The 20568-nt window shown below is 35.5% G+C and overlaps 2 protein-coding genes across 15 annotated transcripts in view; both read left to right on the forward strand.

The window, feature by feature from the left end:
* Positions 1 to 908, forward strand: part of LOC105329755 (WD repeat-containing protein 97) — a 33014-nt gene extending 32106 nt beyond the window's left edge. For all 8 annotated transcript variants that reach the window (XM_066078690.1, XM_066078686.1, XM_066078684.1 and 5 more), the window contains one exon: positions 117 to 908. In XM_066078690.1, coding sequence (XP_065934762.1) covers positions 117 to 361 — 245 coding nt within the window. In that variant the 3' untranslated portion in view covers positions 362 to 908. The remainder of the gene's footprint in view (positions 1 to 116) is intronic.
* A 4161-nt stretch (positions 909 to 5069) lies between these two features.
* Positions 5070 to 20568, forward strand: part of LOC105329753 (DNA ligase 1) — a 48815-nt gene continuing 33316 nt past the window's right edge. For all 7 annotated transcript variants that reach the window (XM_011431123.4, XM_020067856.3, XM_011431126.4 and 4 more), the window contains exons 1-3: positions 5070 to 5155; positions 5287 to 5403; positions 20327 to 20482. In XM_011431123.4, the coding sequence (XP_011429425.2) occupies positions 5132 to 5155; positions 5287 to 5403; positions 20327 to 20482 (297 nt within the window). In that variant the 5' untranslated portion in view covers positions 5070 to 5131. The remainder of the gene's footprint in view (positions 5156 to 5286; positions 5404 to 20326; positions 20483 to 20568) is intronic.

Consider the following 20568-nt stretch of genomic DNA (forward strand, 5'->3'; position numbering starts at 1 on the left):
AAATGAGGAAAGAATACTCAGTCTGGTACTATTTCAACTACTGTACTGTGTGCAGCTTTAAAAAAATTGTAATGATAATTAAGCAATGTTGACAGCTTGCTTTGTTTTTTTTGCAGATTACCGTTACCCAGCAACAACAGGTCGAGGAAACCAACCCATTCCAGGAGACATCACTCACTTTACTCCTAGCATAAACCTGCCCATGAAAACCTTGTACATGAACCCATTCCCAAGTGCTATTGATGCTTTATTGCCAAATTACCAAGAACCTATTCTAATAACCCTCAAATCCTCCCAGAAATACTTCATTCACAATCAGTCCTACCTCCCATCTGACCATGCTGTTGCACCAGCACATTGAGGGGTAACCATGGCAACCAGTTTTGTGCTGATAAATGGCATTTGCCAGTAAAACCAAGTAAACACGACTTTCACATGATTGTACATACATACTTAGTTAAATAGAGGATACTGATGCAAACAATATTTGTTTTTATTTTATAATAAATGTATATATTTATTATGTTTTATATTATGAAGTGTTTGTATAAATGATTTAATTTGCACTGTTGCTGTTTGTGACATTTCGGAACATTCTCTGAATTTTCTTTATGATTACTGTTTATGTTGTGTTCATATTTTGTGTGTGAATTATAGTGATATAAATTTAAGGCCTAACTGTGATATCAAATGAGAATGTGTCATTTTTTGCATAAAAAGTTTATAAAAAGCACATATATCTGTGATATTGAGTAGTTAATTCTGCACACAAGAGAGAGAGAGAGATGTTGAAAAAAATGTTACACTTTTTGAGAAACATTTTACTTGTTTCCTTATAAAAATGAAAAAAACAATTTCATGTATCTTATGTTATATTTTCTGAAAAATAAATTCATTACTGAACCGCAGACTTTTGTTTTTGTTTTTTGTTAGCATTTTAATTTGATTTATTAGGTCACCTGAGTCACTCAGGTTATCTATTGAAATTGGTCTCCATCTGTTATTGTGTGCATTCCTTATAACAGTTTTCATTTTTAACTTCTTGAAAACTACAATGCCAATTGTTACCATTTTTGATGTGAAACTCTCTAGCTTAAGAGGAATCTAAATTGTGAAATTTTTCACCTTATTACCCCAGGGCCTCATGGATGGGGCCAAATATGAAAAAAGGGCAAACTTTTTAAAAAATCTTCTTTATTTCAACACGTGGGAAAAAATAAATGCATGTTTTCCCCCCATGAAGTCCTCTACCAAAACTATAAAATTCATGACCTCTAGGACAGGGGTTCAGGCCCTAGGGTGGGGCTATATAGTGGAAATGTATTATATCTTAGAAAATTTTCTTTTCTACTCACATATACATTTGAGAAAAACTAAATGTATGTCCATGATACCAAAATTGTGAAATTTATGACCCCTGTGTTGGGAGTTCAGGCCCTAGGGTGGGGCCAATATGGCAATATAGTGAAATGTATTAAAAATCTTTAAAAAATGTGCTACTCTACTACCATGCATATTCGAGAAAAAAATCTGAATGGATGGTTATTATATTCATTTATTATCTACCTATAAAACTGTGAAATTCATGGTCTCTTGGTTTGGTTCAGGCCCAAGGGCAGGGCCATTATGGCCAAATAGTGAAAATGTATTTAAACTTAGAAAATATTTTCTACACTTCCAAAGTAGTCGGAATAAACTGATTGCATGTTTATGATATTCCTGAAGCCCTCTACCTAAATTGTTAAACTCATGACCCCTAGAATAAAGGTTCAGAACCCTTGGCCAACATGGCAACATAGTGAAAATGTATTGATTTAATTAATATTTTTTCTGTTCTACATGTACATGTATCACAGCTTGTCTTGGGGTATAAACTAATTGCGTTGTTATTCTGTTCATAATGCCCTGCTTTTAAATTCTGAGATTCACTACTCATTAGACAGAAGTTAGGGATTTTTATTTTGGGAAGGAAGGTGGGGGGGGGGGGGGTACATGTACATATATAACCTTACAGTGAACATGTATTTTTCTTGATAGGGTATATAAATAGGTACATTATCTTGAAAACTACACGGTATATTGTCACTTAGCAATATTTTGAATTGAATAAATCTTCTATTTAAAAAATCTACTTTAAATTCTTGTGCATTATATGCTTGTAGAAATATACAGTATGCATGTTGTGTACATTATAAATGAAACTTTTATAAAAGATCGCCCAATAACGCCCTGCAGGTCTCTTCTTACCAAAAGTTTCCAATTTTTGGCTCCTTTAGCCAGAGTATAGATAATCCGAGATTCGTTCGACCCTTGAACCACCCAACCTCCGTTTAATCAATACATGATTTTCAAACATCAAATAATAAAAGTGGGCCACTGCGCTATACGCTGTAAGGTAAGAATTTCAGGAAAGAACAAAATTATAAAATTATGCTTGATTTTAATGTTTATTTTGATCGGAAATACGTCACAATATGTAGGTGTCCCATACCACCTTAACGTAATCCGTCGGTCGGTCGTCCATCAGCCGATTTGTAGAAATCGCCCCTGAATCCCAGACGACTCTCGGTCGATTTTCGATTGTCAATTGGTATCTGCCGACCGACATTTTTGAAAAATCCAAATGTTGACTGACCGACGACAGACATAAAACGATCTGTCTGATGATGGTCGGATGATGTTCTTCGGGTTATTCAATGACTGTTTCAACTGAAGAAATCGGTCACCGACGCAGAAAACAATTAAAACTTGGCCCGACGGACAGAAGATAAGTCGGCCGACAAAAAGATAGGGCCAATGCCATATCGGCCAAGACGGCTGTTGCCCGAAAAATCATTGCGGCAAATGACCTACAGTATATTCGTTGTTTGATTTCTGCATGAAGAATTAATTATGCATATTGGGTAGACTACCTTAAGTCGACTATTTACGTTTATTTTCTCAGAGAACGAAGACATGCCTTTTGTTGTTATTTCACCTTGAAAGACAAGATCAGGAAACAATATAATCATGATAGCAGACGTGTCAGGATTATATCGTATAAATGTTGCAGTCATTTCCCAACAAACTCAACAAACAGGAAAAGAGGGGATAATTTGCATTGTGTGTCGATGCACTTTCATCAATGGTGCTTTCACAAAGCCAATTTATTAAATGACATGTGCTTTTTTATTTCCATATTCATGTAAGTTGCAATTGATAATGCTCACTGGCGTCGGAAGCAAATTGAAAGTGGGGGGGGGGGGGGGGGGCTAGACTAATCCTCTGAAATATTGAGAAAAAAGTATTTCCCAAAATCATGGAAATCCTAATCCGTGGGGGGGGGGGGGGGGGGTATACCTATACTTCCCGTAAAAAAAAAAATACTTACCCAACAATTTTTTCCCCAAATCATGAAATTCCTAATCCGGGGGGGGGGGGGGGGGGGGGGGGGCGGTAGTATGCTTCTGAATCCAACTTTTCAATCTTTCAAGGTAAATTTGGAAACAATAATCTTTCCTGCGAGAAAAAGTGGGGGGGGGGGGGGCTGAACCCTCTATTGTGCTATGTTTCTAATGGTCAGGTATAAATTTGCAAAAAAGTGGGGGGGCTAAGCCCCCCCTAGCCCCCCCCCCCCCCCCCCGTTCCGACGCTTATGATGCTTACAATCTATACATGTGCATGTATATACCAAATACTAGATAAAGAATGCGTTGTAGTCATGTGCGTACGCATATCCAACATTTCATTTTTCTTTCAAAAATCTGTTCACAACAAAGTACTATAGTATCACTATCAAAATAATAGACTCGAGTTTTTGGACTTGAATACCGAGAAATCGGAAGAGAACTGTTTTTTGTATATATATATTTTTCTATATTTTAAACATCATTGGTACTTGAAGATAACCAGTTTGTTTTTATTTATTTTTTTCTCCATCATGCTTTGCTAAATTATAATCAACGAAAATTCCTTACAAAAATCCGGAAATCATCTTGATTTTTTTTTTTTGATTTTATATACAATCTTGTGCATATGCATTACATTTACGCCAAATCACGAGAGGCTCTGTAGTTTATGTTTCCACAATATCACATTTGCATGGATAAACTCAGAAACGATAATACAAAATTATTACGTTTAAATTTTCATTGAAAATTTGCTATATCCCGAGAGTTCCGAATGTCAACATGGTGTGAAAATTCGATGCGAGTAAAAAACGTTGCTGAAAAAGTGTTAAATTCTTCATTAATATGAATTAAATTTTAGATGAAAGGTATTTACAGCCTCAAAATGGTTTGTTATGAATAATTTGACTGTTATTTGCAATGCAGCTTCATTGATTTTCTCCATAATCGTTTCGGAGCGATTCTGCAATTTTTTGCTACATTACGGGTATTTTAACTTAGGCATTTTAACTGTGGTTATAAAGGCCTGTCCTGAGACACAGTTAGATTATTCTAACTAAGCAGAGTGTAGTGAAATTGATAGCATTATAAATGTCAACAATACGATGCATCTATTTCGTGAATGTCCGATATCATACGCAATGCCAACCCGTGCAAGCACGGGTCAAAGTCTAGTATTATTTATAGAAGCCATGTAATAATTCATTTATTAACAATTACTTGAAACATTATGTCATATCACAACATACTTCTTAATCAGTGCAAATTGTATAAATTAAACTCAACATGTGATTATAAACATTTAAGCGAGTTCGAATTAGCAAATGTTCATTGTAAAACTGAGAAAAGTCCGTTGATTTTTTAGCTTAACCCCCTCCAGTCCTCGCTTTGAAAATTTCAAACTGATCGTGGCCTTTGTAGACTTTATTAACCTATTTGAAACGGAGATTTATGCATAAGATTAATTAAGGAAAATAATAAAATTACAATGAAACTATTGTGATTCTTCTTTTAATTAATGTAAGTTTATGGAAAATAATATACATGTACAATTTTAAGGTAAATCTGATGGATAAAATTTGTTTACCATCCAGTCTCCTTAACTGCACGTTGTCTGAAATCGCAGGCATAATTTTTGTTTAAGCTTTTATGACCATGTAACCTTATCGTGCCTTTGGGTTATACATGTACGTTGTCACTCGACGTGAGTTGATCTCACACAGTGGTCAAGTGATCGTACCAAAATGCCGAGAAGAAGGGCTGCCCAGGTAAACGCGATTTTCAATCCAATTTTAAGCTCAAAAGATGTAAATCTTTATGAAAAATTTGTCTTGGATTGATACTTAAACCGATAACCCCGAATATAAAAAACAAACGATATCTTTTTCATTGTGTATAGAACGCTGCTTCGAAAATCTCTGACATTGCGGATAAAGAAAACGATTCGTCTGTGAAGAAAACAAGAACAGCAAAATCTAGTGCTGGAAAATCTCTGAAGGAACAATTGATAAAGAAGGTACAGAGAGAGAGAGAGAGAGAGAGAGAGAGAGAGAGAGAGAGAGAGAGAGAGAGAGAGAATGTATTTTTTTAACTCGAGTTATGTTTCCAAATGATCAAAGTACTGTGCGTACTGATAGCTGAGTTTTAACACATATCCAAGATAGGTTCTTTCTAGTGGTCCAGGGGTAGAAGTCGCCGAATAATAACTCATAGGACTTTAATGGTGGCAGTGATCAGTTATTTACTGCATATCTTTTCTGTAGTTTTACTAAATTAATTAAATTACAGTAACGATGGTCATGAATGTACGTTAGAATTTAACTTTAGAAGAAAGAGCCGGTGCTTCTATGTAAAAGAATTCAGTTAGAGCTTCATGTATGAATCACAATCGTCATATGAATTCATGAAATAGCCCGAAGAAAAAAACCCATTTTTGAAGCGATTTAACTTAGTTTTTGTTTAAAATAATCTTAACACTGTACCGGATACATGCACTAGTAATTATGTCAGTGCTAAGTTTGCATTTTTGCACCCGCCTAAGGACATGTATCGAAACATTCAAATACACCCGTATGTAACATGATAAACAATTGCTTCGATATCCTCGATAATCGTCATTTTTACTTTTTATAACAGTACGTCACAGCAAGGCGTTTTTGAACCATTATAAAACAGTTTAGCTCGCCAAAACTTTGTGTCTATCTCTGAAGTGCAATGGGAGTAGCTTTGCTCTACGGACCCGCAGGTTGCAAGTTCGAATACTGCAGGGAGTTTTGTTTTCATGATTAGTTGAAAATTTTAAAAGCTTACTTTTCCTCAAAAAATTATTTTTGTTCTTGTCATTTTCAAGTTGAACACACGCAGATAATCCATTTATATCTATGCTAATAAATTAAGACATTTTGCCAACAAATTAAAAAAAATGTATGCACCAGAGTAACTGTGCTTACTTTTGATATATATCTTTTAAAACGCGTGCGATATAATGTCCATAAACTATATTAACTTGATTTTACCTATTAAGTAATTTTTCAAAAATAAAGTTTAAAATACCATCCTTTCATTTCCGATAAACCCAACCCGATATAGCAAAATTTATATATATATATATATATATATATATATATATATATATATATATATATATATATATATATATATATATATATATAATGATATTGAATGATTACGTAAAGAGTGAATATATATTTTTTGGGAACTTACATAGAGTCTACATTGAAGTGTAGATTTGACAAATGTTGAAAAAATAAAATAAGGCCATTTGTGTCTTTAAATCACGAATTTTAGAATGCTTGCCAAGCGCAACCTAGTGAGCATTCCAGAATGGGGTAACCAAGAACGCGGATTGACTAATTAACGCCATGGCGAAAGTATAGGACGGGATTGATGCGAGTTTAGCCTCATAGAAAGAACATTCCAGAACGGGGTTCCCAGGAACGCAGAATTACTAATAAACATCATTGCAGAAGGTGTAGGGTGAGCTAACCATAGGGTAGATACAAATTTTGCATACACTAGTGTTTTTTAATTTCATTCATTTTAATTCTACGACAGAGATTGTTAGTAAACTTTATACATTAATTTGTACACAATAAACAGATTATGTTCTACCTATATGAATAAATGGTGTATGCATAAACGGGGAAGTTGAATGTTGAATGGGGGGGGGGGGGGGTTACCTACCTCCCATTTTTTTTTATCAAAATCTTTTATCTGAAATTCTTATTTGGGACAGTATAATTAAGTTATAGTGAAATTTGACCTAAAGAACAAGAGATACGGCAAACTAAATACTTGTACTAGTACTCACTCACTTGCTTGAAAAAAAAACCCCCTGAATTTGTTATTATTTCCTGTCAGCTGCAACAAAAAGAATAAAGGCCATGTACATGTATACATCATCCATTTTTGTTTTGATTTTTCATCCCTGCCCGTTCCTACAAGTATCAAGCCATACAGTTGGTTTTCTAAATTTAGTTTTGAAAAAATAGGTTAAGAAAGCAATTAAGAAAATATTCGGACAAAGTATACTTTATACAAAACAAAAATGAGCAAATAAGTATGGTTTAACATAATATATTATATGATTATTTAGATTTACTGTATTAAGCATTGTATCAACAATTTGTGAAGAAGTGTCTTCAAATTATTTAGAAGTTCGGGCCTGTATGCACAACTTTCCCCAACGGTGTGGGGGGACTGAGTTTATAACAACGTCTGTTTTAAGCGTGTCTCATCTGTTGGATGGTATATTCACATAGGTGTCGGAATCGGGGGGGCGGGGGGGGGGGCTTAGCCCCCCCCCCTACTTTTTTTGCAAAGTTATACCTAACCATAAGAAACATAGCATGATAGAGGGTTCAGCCCCCCCCCCCCCCACTTTTTCTCGCAGGAGAGATTATTGTTCCTAAATTTACCATGAAAGTTGGATTCAGAAGCATACTAGCCCCCCCCCCCCCCCCCCCCCCCCCCACGGATTAGGATTTCCATGGTTTTGGGAATTACTTTTTTCTCAATATTTCTGAGGATAAGTCTAGCCCCCCCCCCCACCCACCACTTTCAATTTGCTTCCGACGCCAGTGATTCATATAATTTCAATATGATGATTCCTCAGGAAATACCGATTGTAAAGTTTCTGCAATCATTATGTGGCTGAATTGGAACATTTTGTCTGAAATTTAATGTAAAAAGAAGATATTAGTAGCTACATCTATATAATATTAAATATCAACAGGTGTCGATGGAATTCCTTTATTTCAGTAATGTCTGCGTTATATGAAATCAAATGTCAAGCTTATTAAGCGAGGAGACAGTTGCTTGTTTTTAGCTCACCTGAGCTGAAAGCTCAAGTGAACTATTCTGATCACATTTTGTCTGTCGTCCGTCTGTCTGTCCGTCTGTCCGTAAACTTTTCACATTTTCAACATCTTCTCAAGAACCACTGGGCCAATTTCAACCAAACTTGGCAAAAAGCAACCTTAGCCTAAGGGAATTCAAAGTTGTGAAAATTAAGGACCACGCCCTTTTGCAAGGGGAGATAATAAGGAATTTATGAAAATTTTGGAGAAATTTTCAAAAATCTTCTTCTCATGAACCATATGACCAGGAAAGCTGAAACTTGTGTGGAGGCATCCTCTGGTAGTGTAAATACAAAACTGTGAAAATCATGACCCCCGAGGGTAGGGTGGGGCCACAATGGGGGGTCGAAGTTTAACATATGAATATATAGAGTATATCTTTAAAAGTCTTCTTCTCAGAAACTAATCGGCCAGGAAAGCTGAAACTTGTGTGGAAGCATCCTCAGGTAATGTAGATAAGAGGTTGTGAAAATCATGACCCCTGGGGGTAGGATGGGGCCACAACGTAGGGTCGAAGTTTAACATATGAATATATAAAGTAAATCTTTAAAAATCTTCTTCTCAGAAACTAATCTGCCAGGAAAGCTGAAACTTGTGTGGAAGCATCCTCAGGTAGTGTAGATAAGATGTTGTGAAAATCATGACCCCTGGGGGTAGGTTGGGCCACAATGGGGGGTCGAAATTTTACATAGGAATATACAGAGTAAATCTTTAAAAATCTTCTTCTCATGAACCATATAACCAAGAAAGCTGAAACTTGTGTGGAAGCATCCTTAGTTAGTGTAGATTCAAAGTTGTGAAAATCATGACCCCCGGGGGTAGGGTGGGGCCACAATGAGGGGTCGAAGTTTTACATAGGAATATATAGAGTAAATCTTTAAAAGTCTTCTTCTCAGAAACTAATCAGCCAGAAGAGCTGAAACTTGTGTGGAAGCATCCTCAGGTAGTGTAGATTCAAGGTTATGAAAATCATGACCCCTGGGGGTAGGGTGGGGCCACAATGGGGGGTCGAAGTTTAACATATGAATATATAAAGTAAATCTTTAAAAATCTTCTTCTCAGAAACTAATCTGCCAGGAAAGCTGACACTTGTGTGGAAGCATCCTCAGTTAGTGTAAATTCAAAATTGTGAAAATCATGGCCCCCGCGGGTAGGGTAGGGCCACAATGGGGGATCGAAGTTTTACATAGGAATATATAGAGCCAATCTTTAAAAATCTTCTTCTCAGAAACTAATCAGCCGGCAAAGCTGAAACTTGTGTGGAAGCATCCTCAGGTAGTGTAGATTCAAAGTTGTGAAAATCATGACCCCGGGGGTAGGAAGAGGCCACAATGGGTGATCGAAGTTTTACATAGGAATATAAAGAGGAAATCTTTAAAAATCTTCTTCTCAAAAACTAATTGGACAGGAATGCTGACACTTCCGTGGAAGCATCCTCAGGTAGTGTAGATTCAAGGTTGTGAAAATCATGACCCTTGGGGTAGGGTGGGGCCACAATGGGGGGTCGAAGTTTAACATATGAATATATAGAGTAAATCTTAAAAACCTTCTCAAAAAACTAATCAGCCAGCAAAGCTGAAACTTTTGTGGAAGCATCCTCAGGTAGTGTAGATTTAAAGTTGTCAAAATCGTGACCCCTTGGGGTAGGGTGGGGCCACAATGGGGGACTCGAAGTTAAACATATGAATATATAAAGTAAATCTTTAAAAATCTTCTTCTCAGAAACTAATCAGCCAGGAAAGCTGACACTTGTGTGGAAGCATCCTCAGTTAGTGTAGATTCAAAGTTGTGAAAATCATAGCCCCCGGGGGTAGGGTTGGGCCACAATGGGAGATCGAAGTTTTACATAGGAATATATAGAGTAAATCTGTAAAAATCTTCTTCTCAGAAACTGATTGGACAGGAATGCTGACACTTCCGTGGAAGCATCCTCAGGTAGTGTAGATTCAAGGTTGTGAAAATCATGACCCCTGGGGTAGGGTGGGCCACAATGGGGGGTCGAAGTTTTACATAGGAATAAATAGAGTAAATCTTTATTTCTTCTTCTTAGATACTAATCAGCCAGGAAAGCTGAAACTTGTGATAAAGCATTATCAGTTAGTGTAGATTCACAGTTATGAAAATCATGACCCCCAGGGGTAGGGTGGGGCCACAATGGGGGATCAAAGTTTAACATAGGAATATATAGAGTAAATCTTTAAAAATCTTCTTCTCAGAAACTAATCAGCCGGCAAAGCTGACACTTGTGTGGAAGCATCCTCAGTTAGTGTTAATCAAAGTTGTGAAAATAATAACCCCTGGGGGTAGGGTAGGGCCACAATGGGGTGTCGAAGTTTAACATAGGAATATATAGAGTAAATCTTTAAAAATTTTCTTCTCAGAAACTAATCAGCAAGGAAAGCTGAAACTTGTGTGAAAGCATCCTCAGGTAGTGTAGATACAAAGTATGTATTATATATTATTGTATATTGTCCAGATAGATTGTATTATGACTCCATTAAGCTGATTTTATCATACCTATTGTTTCTCAGGTGAGCGATGTGGCCCATGGGCCTCTTGTTTTAAGGTCATAACTATAAGATCCGACCCCCCTCCTGAGATGATACCAATAATTAAGGTTACAGTATCAGCATGTGGTTAAATAATTTTGAGTAATGTTGGAAAAAAGAAAACCCTCCTTACATAACCATACTTCAGTAAGTTTGTGTCCAGAAACATACTTTCGATATTCACAATTATAAGGGAGGCTGGGTGATTAAAAAAAATATTCATAAGATACGTTGATTGTCTAACGATTGAAATATGATATTTTAAACCATAAACAGTCATTTAGTAATGAAAAACTATAAATATGGTAGTTTAAAACCTGCATGTTTCCTATATCATTACACATCTCTTAATCTTCAGGAGATTATTAAAGTCAAATCAAAGTACTGAAGTAGTGCTGGAGGCCGGGCTCTTTTGATGTGTCATTATGCATACTGTGTAGTAATTACTGACAATCTCTCTCTCTCTCTCTCTCTCTCTCTCTCTCTCTCTCTCTCTCTCTCTCTCTCTCTCTCTCTCTCTTTCTCTCTCTCTCATGCTTTTAATGTCGGAAATGTGCCAGAGAGCGACTAAACAGTACGTCACAGCACGGCGATTTTTAACCATTGTGAAACGGTTTAATTTAGCTCCCCAAAACTTTATATTTATTTCTGAAGTGCAATGGGAGTAGATTCGCTCTCCGGACCCGCAGGTTCCAAGTTCGAATACTGCACTGAGGGAGTTTTGTTTTCATGAATAGCTGAAAATTATAACAGCTGACTTTTCCTAAAAAAAATATTTTTTCCTTTTCATTTTCAAGTTGAACACATGCAGGTAATCCATTAATAAACTAAAACATTTAGCCGAAGTGTAGGACGAGCTAACCATAGGGTATACATGTAGATACACATTTTGCATACACTAGTATTTTTTAATTTCATTCATTTTAATTCTACGACAGAGATTGTTAGTAACCTTTATACATTAATTTGTACACAATAAACAGATTATGTTCTACCTATATATACTTGTACTAGTACTCACTCACTTGCTTGAAAAAAAACCCCATTTTTAATTATTTCCTGTCAGCTGCAACAAAAAGAATTCAGGCCGTGTACATGTATACAACATCCATTTTTGTTTTGATTTTTCATCCCTGCCCGTTCCTAGAAGTATCAAGCCATACAGTTGGTTTTTTAGCTCACCGAGACGAAGTCAGTGGGAGATTATGCTATACCCTCGGCGTCGGCGTCCGGACCTGGTTAAAGTTTTTGTTGCAGGTCCTGTTTCTAAGCTATTACTTGTCCTATCTTCACCAAACTTGCATGGATGATGCAACTGGACCTACTTATGGACTTGAAGGACTTGGATGATGAATCTTAGTCCTAAATTTCAGATGCTGGAGGAGGTTAAGGTTGTTGGACCAGGTTAAAGTTTTTGTTGCAGGTGCCATTTGATAGCATTATCTAAGTTACTGCAGGTCCGTACTTCACCAAACTTGCATGGATGGTGTGTCTTATGATACTGTTGCACCAGACAGGCTTAAGTGCTGAATCTGAGCTATAGGTTTCGGATGCTGGAGGAAGTTAAGGTTTTTGGAGCAGATTAAAGTTTTTGTTGCAGGTGCCATTTGATAGCAATATCTAAGTTACTGCAGGTCCGTACTTCACCAAACTTGCATGGATGGTGTGTCATATGATACTGTTGCACCAGACAGGCTTAAGTGCTGAATCTGAGCAATAGGTTTCGGATGCTGGAGGAAGTTAAGGTTTTTGGAGCAGGTTAAAGTTTTTGTTGCAGGTGCCCCTTGATAGCAATATCTAAGTTACTGCTGGTCGGTACTTCACCAAACTTGCATGGATGGTGTGTCTTATGATACTGATGCACCAGGCAGGCTTGGGTGCTGAATCTGAGCTATAGGTTACAGATGCTGAAGGAGGTTAAGGTTTTTAGAGCTGGTTAAAGTTTTTGTTGCAGGTGCCCTCTGATGATTATATCTTAGTTACTAGTTGTCCTAACTTCACCAGACTTCCTTGGATGGTGCGTCTTATGATACTGATGCACCTGACAGGCTTGAATGCTGAATCTGAGCCATAGGTTTCGGATGCTGGAGGAGGGTAAGGTTTTTAGAGCTGCTTAAAGTATTTGAAACAGGTGCCCTCTGATGATTATATCTTAGTTATTACTTGTCCTAACTTCACCAAACTTCCACGCACCGTCTTATGATGCTGATGCACCTGACAGGCTTGAATGCTGAGTCTGAGCCATAGGTTTCAGATGCTGGATATGGTTAAGTTTTTTGGAACAGGTCACATGTTTAATAGATAATAGTACTATTTCAAACCTGCATAGTTGATTAAACTGTAATATGAATGAATCACAGAGGAAGCTTCAGATGCAGAGATTGATCTCGATTATCAAGGATGCTAAAAAAAATATCTTAGTTATAACAGGTCCTAACTTCACCAAACTTGAATGGATGGTGTGTCTTATGATACAGATGCACCTGACAGGCATGGATGTTGAATCTGAGCCATAGGTTGCGGATGCTGGAGCAGGTTAAGGTTTTAATTGCTAGTGCCCTCTGATGATGATATCTTAGTTATTACTGGTCTGAACTTCACCAAACTTGCATGGAGATGCGTCTTATGTATACTGATGCACCTGACAGGCTTGAATGCTGAATCTGAGCCATAGGTTTGGGATGCTGGATGAGGTTTAGTTTTTTTGGAACAGGTCACATGTTTTATAGATGATAGCTTGCATAGTTGATTTAACTATATTATAAATGAAACGCAGAGGTTGCTTCAGATGCAGAGCCTGATCTCCATTATCAAGGATGCTAATGAAATTTCCTACCTCACTTAAACCAGCTCGAAAGATAGATGTGTTTGTTGATAAATGATATAACATGATTCCTATGATATAGTATTGTATGGTATGAAACATTATTGTTAAATATGATACAATATAATATCATATGTAATACTATAAAAAGTTATATGATACGATATGATATTGTATCAATTTTTTTGATATTTTATGTTATAATATTGTATCATGATATCGTTATGTATAGTATTGTATATTATGATACAATATTGTATAATATTGTATTGTATTATTAATTTATTATTTTATCACATGATACTCTTACATAAGATATTGCAAAATATAATATTGTATCATATGATACAATATTGTATATTCTATAATATTGTATCAATAAAATTATATGATATTAGTTTCTGTAATATAGAATTATATCACATGAAATTGTATAATATGATACTGTAATATTATATAAAATCGTATCATACGATATTGTATAATATGATATTGGTTTATTGTATGATATATTATCACATCATATGAAATTGTATTGTATGATATTGTAATATATAATTGTATCATATGATACAATATGTATAATATAATATTGTATTTTATAATATTTTACTTTTGATCATCACATAATATTGTATCATTTGATATGATACAATGTTGTATCTAATTATATTGTATCATATGATACAATATCATATTATGTATAAAAAATGATACAGTATCATACAATATCATACTATGTTATACAATCTAATATCATATGTTTCAATGTTATGATGTATTATGTAATATGATATTGTAATATAATACTATATTGTTTTATATATCATGATATTGTATTATTTGATCAAATACAATAACTGATAACACAATACAATGTCATATCATACCTTACAATATCATATCTCATCATTGTTTATTATGGTATTTTATTCTATTATATGATATATGTATCATAAATGTTGTAAATATGATAGGATGCAATATTTAATTTTATATTATTGTATTGATTTACATATGAATATATGATTATCATACAATTTTTTAACAGATGATATATGATATTGTGTCAAAACAGAATCCATGAATGTCGAAGATCATAAAGTATGATTTTCATTTGATATGATAAAGGTGGTCTCATAAGGTGAAGTCTCATAATGGTGATGTCTCGTCTCGGTGAGCTTTGTAATCTGTGATTACCTATGTTTAAATTTAGTTTTGAAAAAATAGGTTAAGAAAGCAATTAAGAAAATATTCGGACAAAGTATACTTTATACAAAACAAAAATGAGCAAATAAGTATGGTTTAACATAATATATTATATAATTATTTAGATTTACTGTATTAAGCATTGTATCAAAAACCTGTGAAGAAGTGTCTTCAAATTATTTAGAAGTTCGGGCCTGTATGCACAACTTTCCCCAACGGTGTGGGGGACTGAGTTTATAACAACGTCTTTTTTAAGCGTGTCTCATCTGTTGGATGGTATATTCACATAGGCGTCGGAACCGGGGGGAGGGGGGGCTTAGCTTAGCCCCCCCCCCCTACTTTTTTTGCAAAGTTATACCTAACCATAAGAAACATAGCATGATAGAGGGTTCAGCCCTCCCCACTTTTTCTCGCAGGAGAGATTATTGTTCCTAAATTTACCTTGAAAGTTGGATTCAGAAGCATACTAGCCCCCCCCCCCCCCCTCCCCCCCCCCCCCCCCCCCCCCCCCCCCAACGGATTAGGATTTCCATGGTTTTGGGAATTACTTTTTTCTCAGTATTTCTGAGGATTAGTCTAGCCCCCCCACTTTCAATTTGCTTCCGACGCCAGTGATTCATATAATTTCAATATGATGATTCCTCAGGAAATACCGATTGTAAAGTTTCTGCAATCATTATGTGGCTGAATTTGAACATTTTGTCTGAAATTTAATGAAAAAAGAAGATATTAGTAGCAACATCTATATAATATTAAATATCAACAGATGCACGTCGATGGAATTCCATTATTTCAGTAATGTCTGCGTTATATGAAATCAAATGTCAAGCTTATTAAGCGAGGAGACAGTTGCTTGTTTTTAAAAGTCAAAACTATTAGATCCGACCCCCTCCTCAGATGATACCAATAACTAAGGTTACAGCATCAGCATGTGGTTGAATAATTTTTAATAATGTTGGAAAAAAGAAAACCCTCCTTACATAACCATACTTCAGTAAGTTTGTGTCCAGAAACATACTTTCGATATACACAATTATAAGGGAAGCTGGGTGATTAAAAAAAAATATCCATAAGATACGGTGTATGTCTAACGATTGAAATACATGTATGATATTTCAAACCATAAACAGTTATTTAGTAATGAAAAACAATAAATATGGTAGTTTAAAATCTGCATGTTTCCTATATCATTACACATCTCTTAATCTTCAGGAGATTATTAAAGTCAAATCAAAGTACTTAAGTAGTGCTGGAGGCCGGGCTCTTTTGATGTGTCATTATGCATACTGTGTAGTAAATACTGACAATCTCTCTCTCTCTCTCTCTCTCTCTCTCTCTCTCTCTCATGCTTTTAATGTCGGAAATGTGCCAGAGAGCGACTAAATTGTTTTGTAAGCGGCTATTAATAAAAATGTGTCTGTCTAGTAGAAAAAAAAATCAACAAGGTATTGCATTTTGAAACAAGCGTTATAAATTCAACCCCTTCCCCTCATTTCTTTTATGTGCAGCTATATAAGTAGTTCATGGAAATTCATGCGCATTATATATGTGCCTAAAAAGCATAATTTGAAAACACGTAATTGATAAGGAAGGAAAAAAAATTCAATGCTAAATTTATTCGCAAACAAAAACAACCCAATAGATTTGACAAAACATGGCTCCCTGTGTAACTATAGCGGAAGCCTTTACTCTGACGCTGCTCGGTTTTTTGTTTAAATTTGAAGTTGTGCTCTTTATAGTAATTGGCAATTTGCCTGCCTACAGCCAGGACTCTGCTTTCCGCAAAGCGTGTCTAAAAATGGTCAGCCCATCGAATCTTTTTAAAGTGCACCTACACCATTTCAGCATACCAAGGGATCCACATTAGCACAGTTTAAAGAAATCAAAGAGTTTGAAAATTGTATGTACACTGTAAGAAATGGTTAAATCCATCATCTCAAAGGAATATCAAAACCAGTTGATAGCAATCCAGAAGTATAAAAGTCTTTTGCCTGTTAGAGATAACATATAGTTTCATGGATGTTGCATAATTTTACAGTTCAGGTTTGATCAGATTCTTCGTTAAGCCGATACTTTCTAGCTGCATCTAGTAGATACTTTCCACTGCGGAATCAATCGAGTTCATGGTGGCTAAATTTTTATGGTATTCCGTTGGAAGCTCTCTCTCACCAATTGACGTCCTCGACAAAAGAAAATTTAAGAAGAGACTATCTTTCTAACTGTAACCAACGCATTCACAAATCGTATCCCCATGATTTCATATGCAAAAAAACCAACCCACCTCACAATCCACGGAAATTGGCCCCCGCGAATTTAAAATATTCCAAAGTAATAATTGCTTCAGATTAGGCTAAAATATTCTCAAGTAGCTACTGCAAAGTACGGTTTATATAAACGCCTTTTGCAATGCTCTATCAAATAATAATGTATTAAAAAAGTAAAATCGCGAGGAAGACCGATGCACCTGTTTTTTGTGCAGGTGCCCTCTGATGATTATATCTTAGTTATAACAGGTCCTAAACTTACCAAACTTAACATACTTACGCGTGTGACGGGTTCGAATGCTGAATCTGAGCCCAGGTTTTTGATGCTGGATGAGGTAAAGATTTTTGAGCTGGTTTAAGTTTAAGCAGGTGCCCTTTGATAGACACATCTTAGTTATTATTGGTTCAGTCTTCTTCAAATTTGAATAGATAATGCATCTATTGAATCTGCAGCACTCCATAGGCAAGGATGCTGAATCAGAGCCATAGGTTTCAGATCCTGGAGGAGGTTAGTTTTTTGGAATAGGTCACATGTTTTATAGATAATAGTACTATTTTAACTTTACATGGTTGATTTAAATATAATATAATAGAATCGCAGATGTAGCTTCAAATACAGAGCATTAGCAAGGAAGCTAAAAAGCTCCTAATTTACTCAAACTTGCTTGATACACGTGTTTTTTTCATGATATATCATGGTTTCTATAGCACAGTATTGTATGATATGATACACTTTTGTATTATATGATACAATGTTATATCATATATTATTATATCGAAAAAAAAAATTATGATACAATATGATATTGTATGAAACTTTTTGTATATTATGATATGATATGGTTCAAATGATTTTATTACATACAATATTGTTTATCATATTCCAATATTATAATATGTCATTAAATACAATATGATATGATAAAATATCATAATTTATAACAATTTATTATTCTATATTGTATCATATGATATTACATATGACACAGTATTGTAAAGTATCATAGGATGCTATATAATTTTTGGGAGTTGATTTTAATCAACTCTCCTATGCAGTCACTCTGGCAAACCGAAACTGAAACAATGTTTGGACCTAAGCACAAATCATCACCGCTGACAAGAGATAGTTCTTGAAAATAATCGATAAATTCGATGTAATGTACGCTGAAGCATTTTTTTTAAAAAGGAAACTTATTTATAAATACCTACGAAATAGTCAGATTTTAAATTTTTTTCCCCCAAATCATGAATTTCTTAATCCGAAGGGGGGGGGGGGGGGGAGTGTACCTATGTCTCTAACTTCTTAGTATTTCAATCTTTTCTAGGTTAAATCAGGAAATATTATCTTTGCTAAGAGAAAAAGTGGGGGGGGGGGCATGAACGCTCCATGATGCTATGTGCCTAATGGTTAGGTCTAACTGCAAAAAAAGTAGGGGGGGGGGGGGGATAAGCCCCACCCCCCCCACCCCCGGTTCCAACGCCCATGAAAAACATTGCATCTTACAATACCGTATGAAATGAGCATATGATTATGTGACATTGTGTCAAACTATACTACAGTATTTATGACTGTAAAAATTATTATCAATAATTTTCATATAACATGATAAAGGTGGTCTCATTAAAGTGATGCTTCATAAAGGAGATGCCTCGACTCGGTGAGCTTTGTTATCTGTGATTTCCTATGTTTAGAAAAGGTCCACCCTATTTAGCTACCTGTACTGGATGATGCAAGTAAAGTTATAAAGTTTTTTGAGAGGTCTACGTCAATTCATTTTACTCAATCGTGCTGGTTAATTAGTTTATTAATTACCAAGCCGTCTTGGATGGATATCCGATGCCAATAGTATCAATTGTGTGCCCAAGGAATTATGTAATCGGTATTTTGTTTTGAATGAACAGGTTAATAATTTTTTGAACAATCCACTTCCAAGTTGCTTTGGAGAAACAACCTTTGATAGCAAAATATTATCATTATTTAAATTAATTCAACATCATTTTTTAAAATCTAAATTAAAATCAAAGTGTGCCGAGTCTGAAAATAAAATGTGCTGAATTTCTTAAAAAGGCGTTGAATAGGTCAAAATGGCGGACTTCCAAATCAAATAATTTTCTCTTAAAGTCCTAAATTCTCATTGATGACAATCAACAATGCATTGGTCTAGCTTAGTATTTTATCATTTTTAAATTGTTCCTGGCCTGAAAACAAAAAATGCTGGCCTTTGCTTAATAGGTGTTAATTAGGTAAAAACGATTTATTAATCATCAAATAGGCATACTTTGTCTTTAAAAATGCTGGCTATGACGTTTTATAATGACATTAATAAGGTAGATGTGCTAAATCTAAATAAATTTCATTGGTCTTCCTGAAAATGGCGGTAATTTTGTCAAAATGGCAATTAAATTTCGAATGATGAGTTCGTGATTTGGAAGATGCAAAGTTTTATACACTGCAAGCTGGCACGTTTGCATTCACACATAAATGTTTTACAACATGTGGGGCAGTTTCAAGCTCTCAAATGTAAGATAACATCAGGTATAAGATCGGGAGATCTTTAACACACCAGCAAACCACCATCATCCCTTTTCATCTTATTTCGGCTGGGCATGGAAATATGGGCATGCGTACATGTATATATGTCTGTCTCCTTATCATTACCTTGTAGTGTGTTTCTTTCATGAGCAAACGAAAGGCATACCCTAAGTTGCGGCATATTCTCGGGCTCCTTGAGTTTTTAAATTAAGCAAACCAAACTGTTTTAGCGGGCAATGTGTCTTGGTTAAACATGTACATGTAACTGCAAACTTCCCGATGTCCTTGATTTTCTGGTCAGTTAATTCCCCTTCTTATGGTTGTGTCTGTACACTTTATATACCGGTATTGACATCTTCAATATGCCGTAGAAATAAGAAGTTGTATCGCACCACACCAATTAATAAAATTAACCAATTGCTTATGAAGTTCTAGAGAGGGGGTGGGGGGGGGGGGGGGTTATCTGCAACAACATTGACAAGGATGTGTAATCGCCTTTAAAGAGGTTCGAACATCCATCCGCGAGCTTAGCTCTGAGCTCATACACGAAAATTAATTAGAGAGTTACGCATTCTTTAAGTTACAAGGGATCTCTTTTCCTTGGTAGAACTTTATTTTTTACCTACATGTACAGTGTAGCTGCGATTTCTTACAATGACTATTTCATATTATTTAACAAAGACTAGTGGACAAAATGAAGAGATCACGTGTTCAAAGGCAGAGCAACAGGAAATTCAGACCGAGGAGAAGAGGACTGATCTTACTATAGAGTCTGGCAGAGAGAACAAGTCAGATAAACCCGCGAAAGAAAAGAAAAGAAAGCCGAAGAAAGATCAAGTAAGTTATATCCAGATACAAAGTATAATTTCCCCTAAAGTTTGCTTTGAAAATCTGCATGCAAGGTTTAATTTCCTGCAGACGCA

The sequence above is a fragment of the Magallana gigas genome, chromosome 3, assembly GCF_963853765.1.
Source record: "Magallana gigas chromosome 3, xbMagGiga1.1, whole genome shotgun sequence".
Classification (NCBI taxonomy): Eukaryota; Metazoa; Mollusca; class Bivalvia; order Ostreida; family Ostreidae; genus Magallana; species Magallana gigas.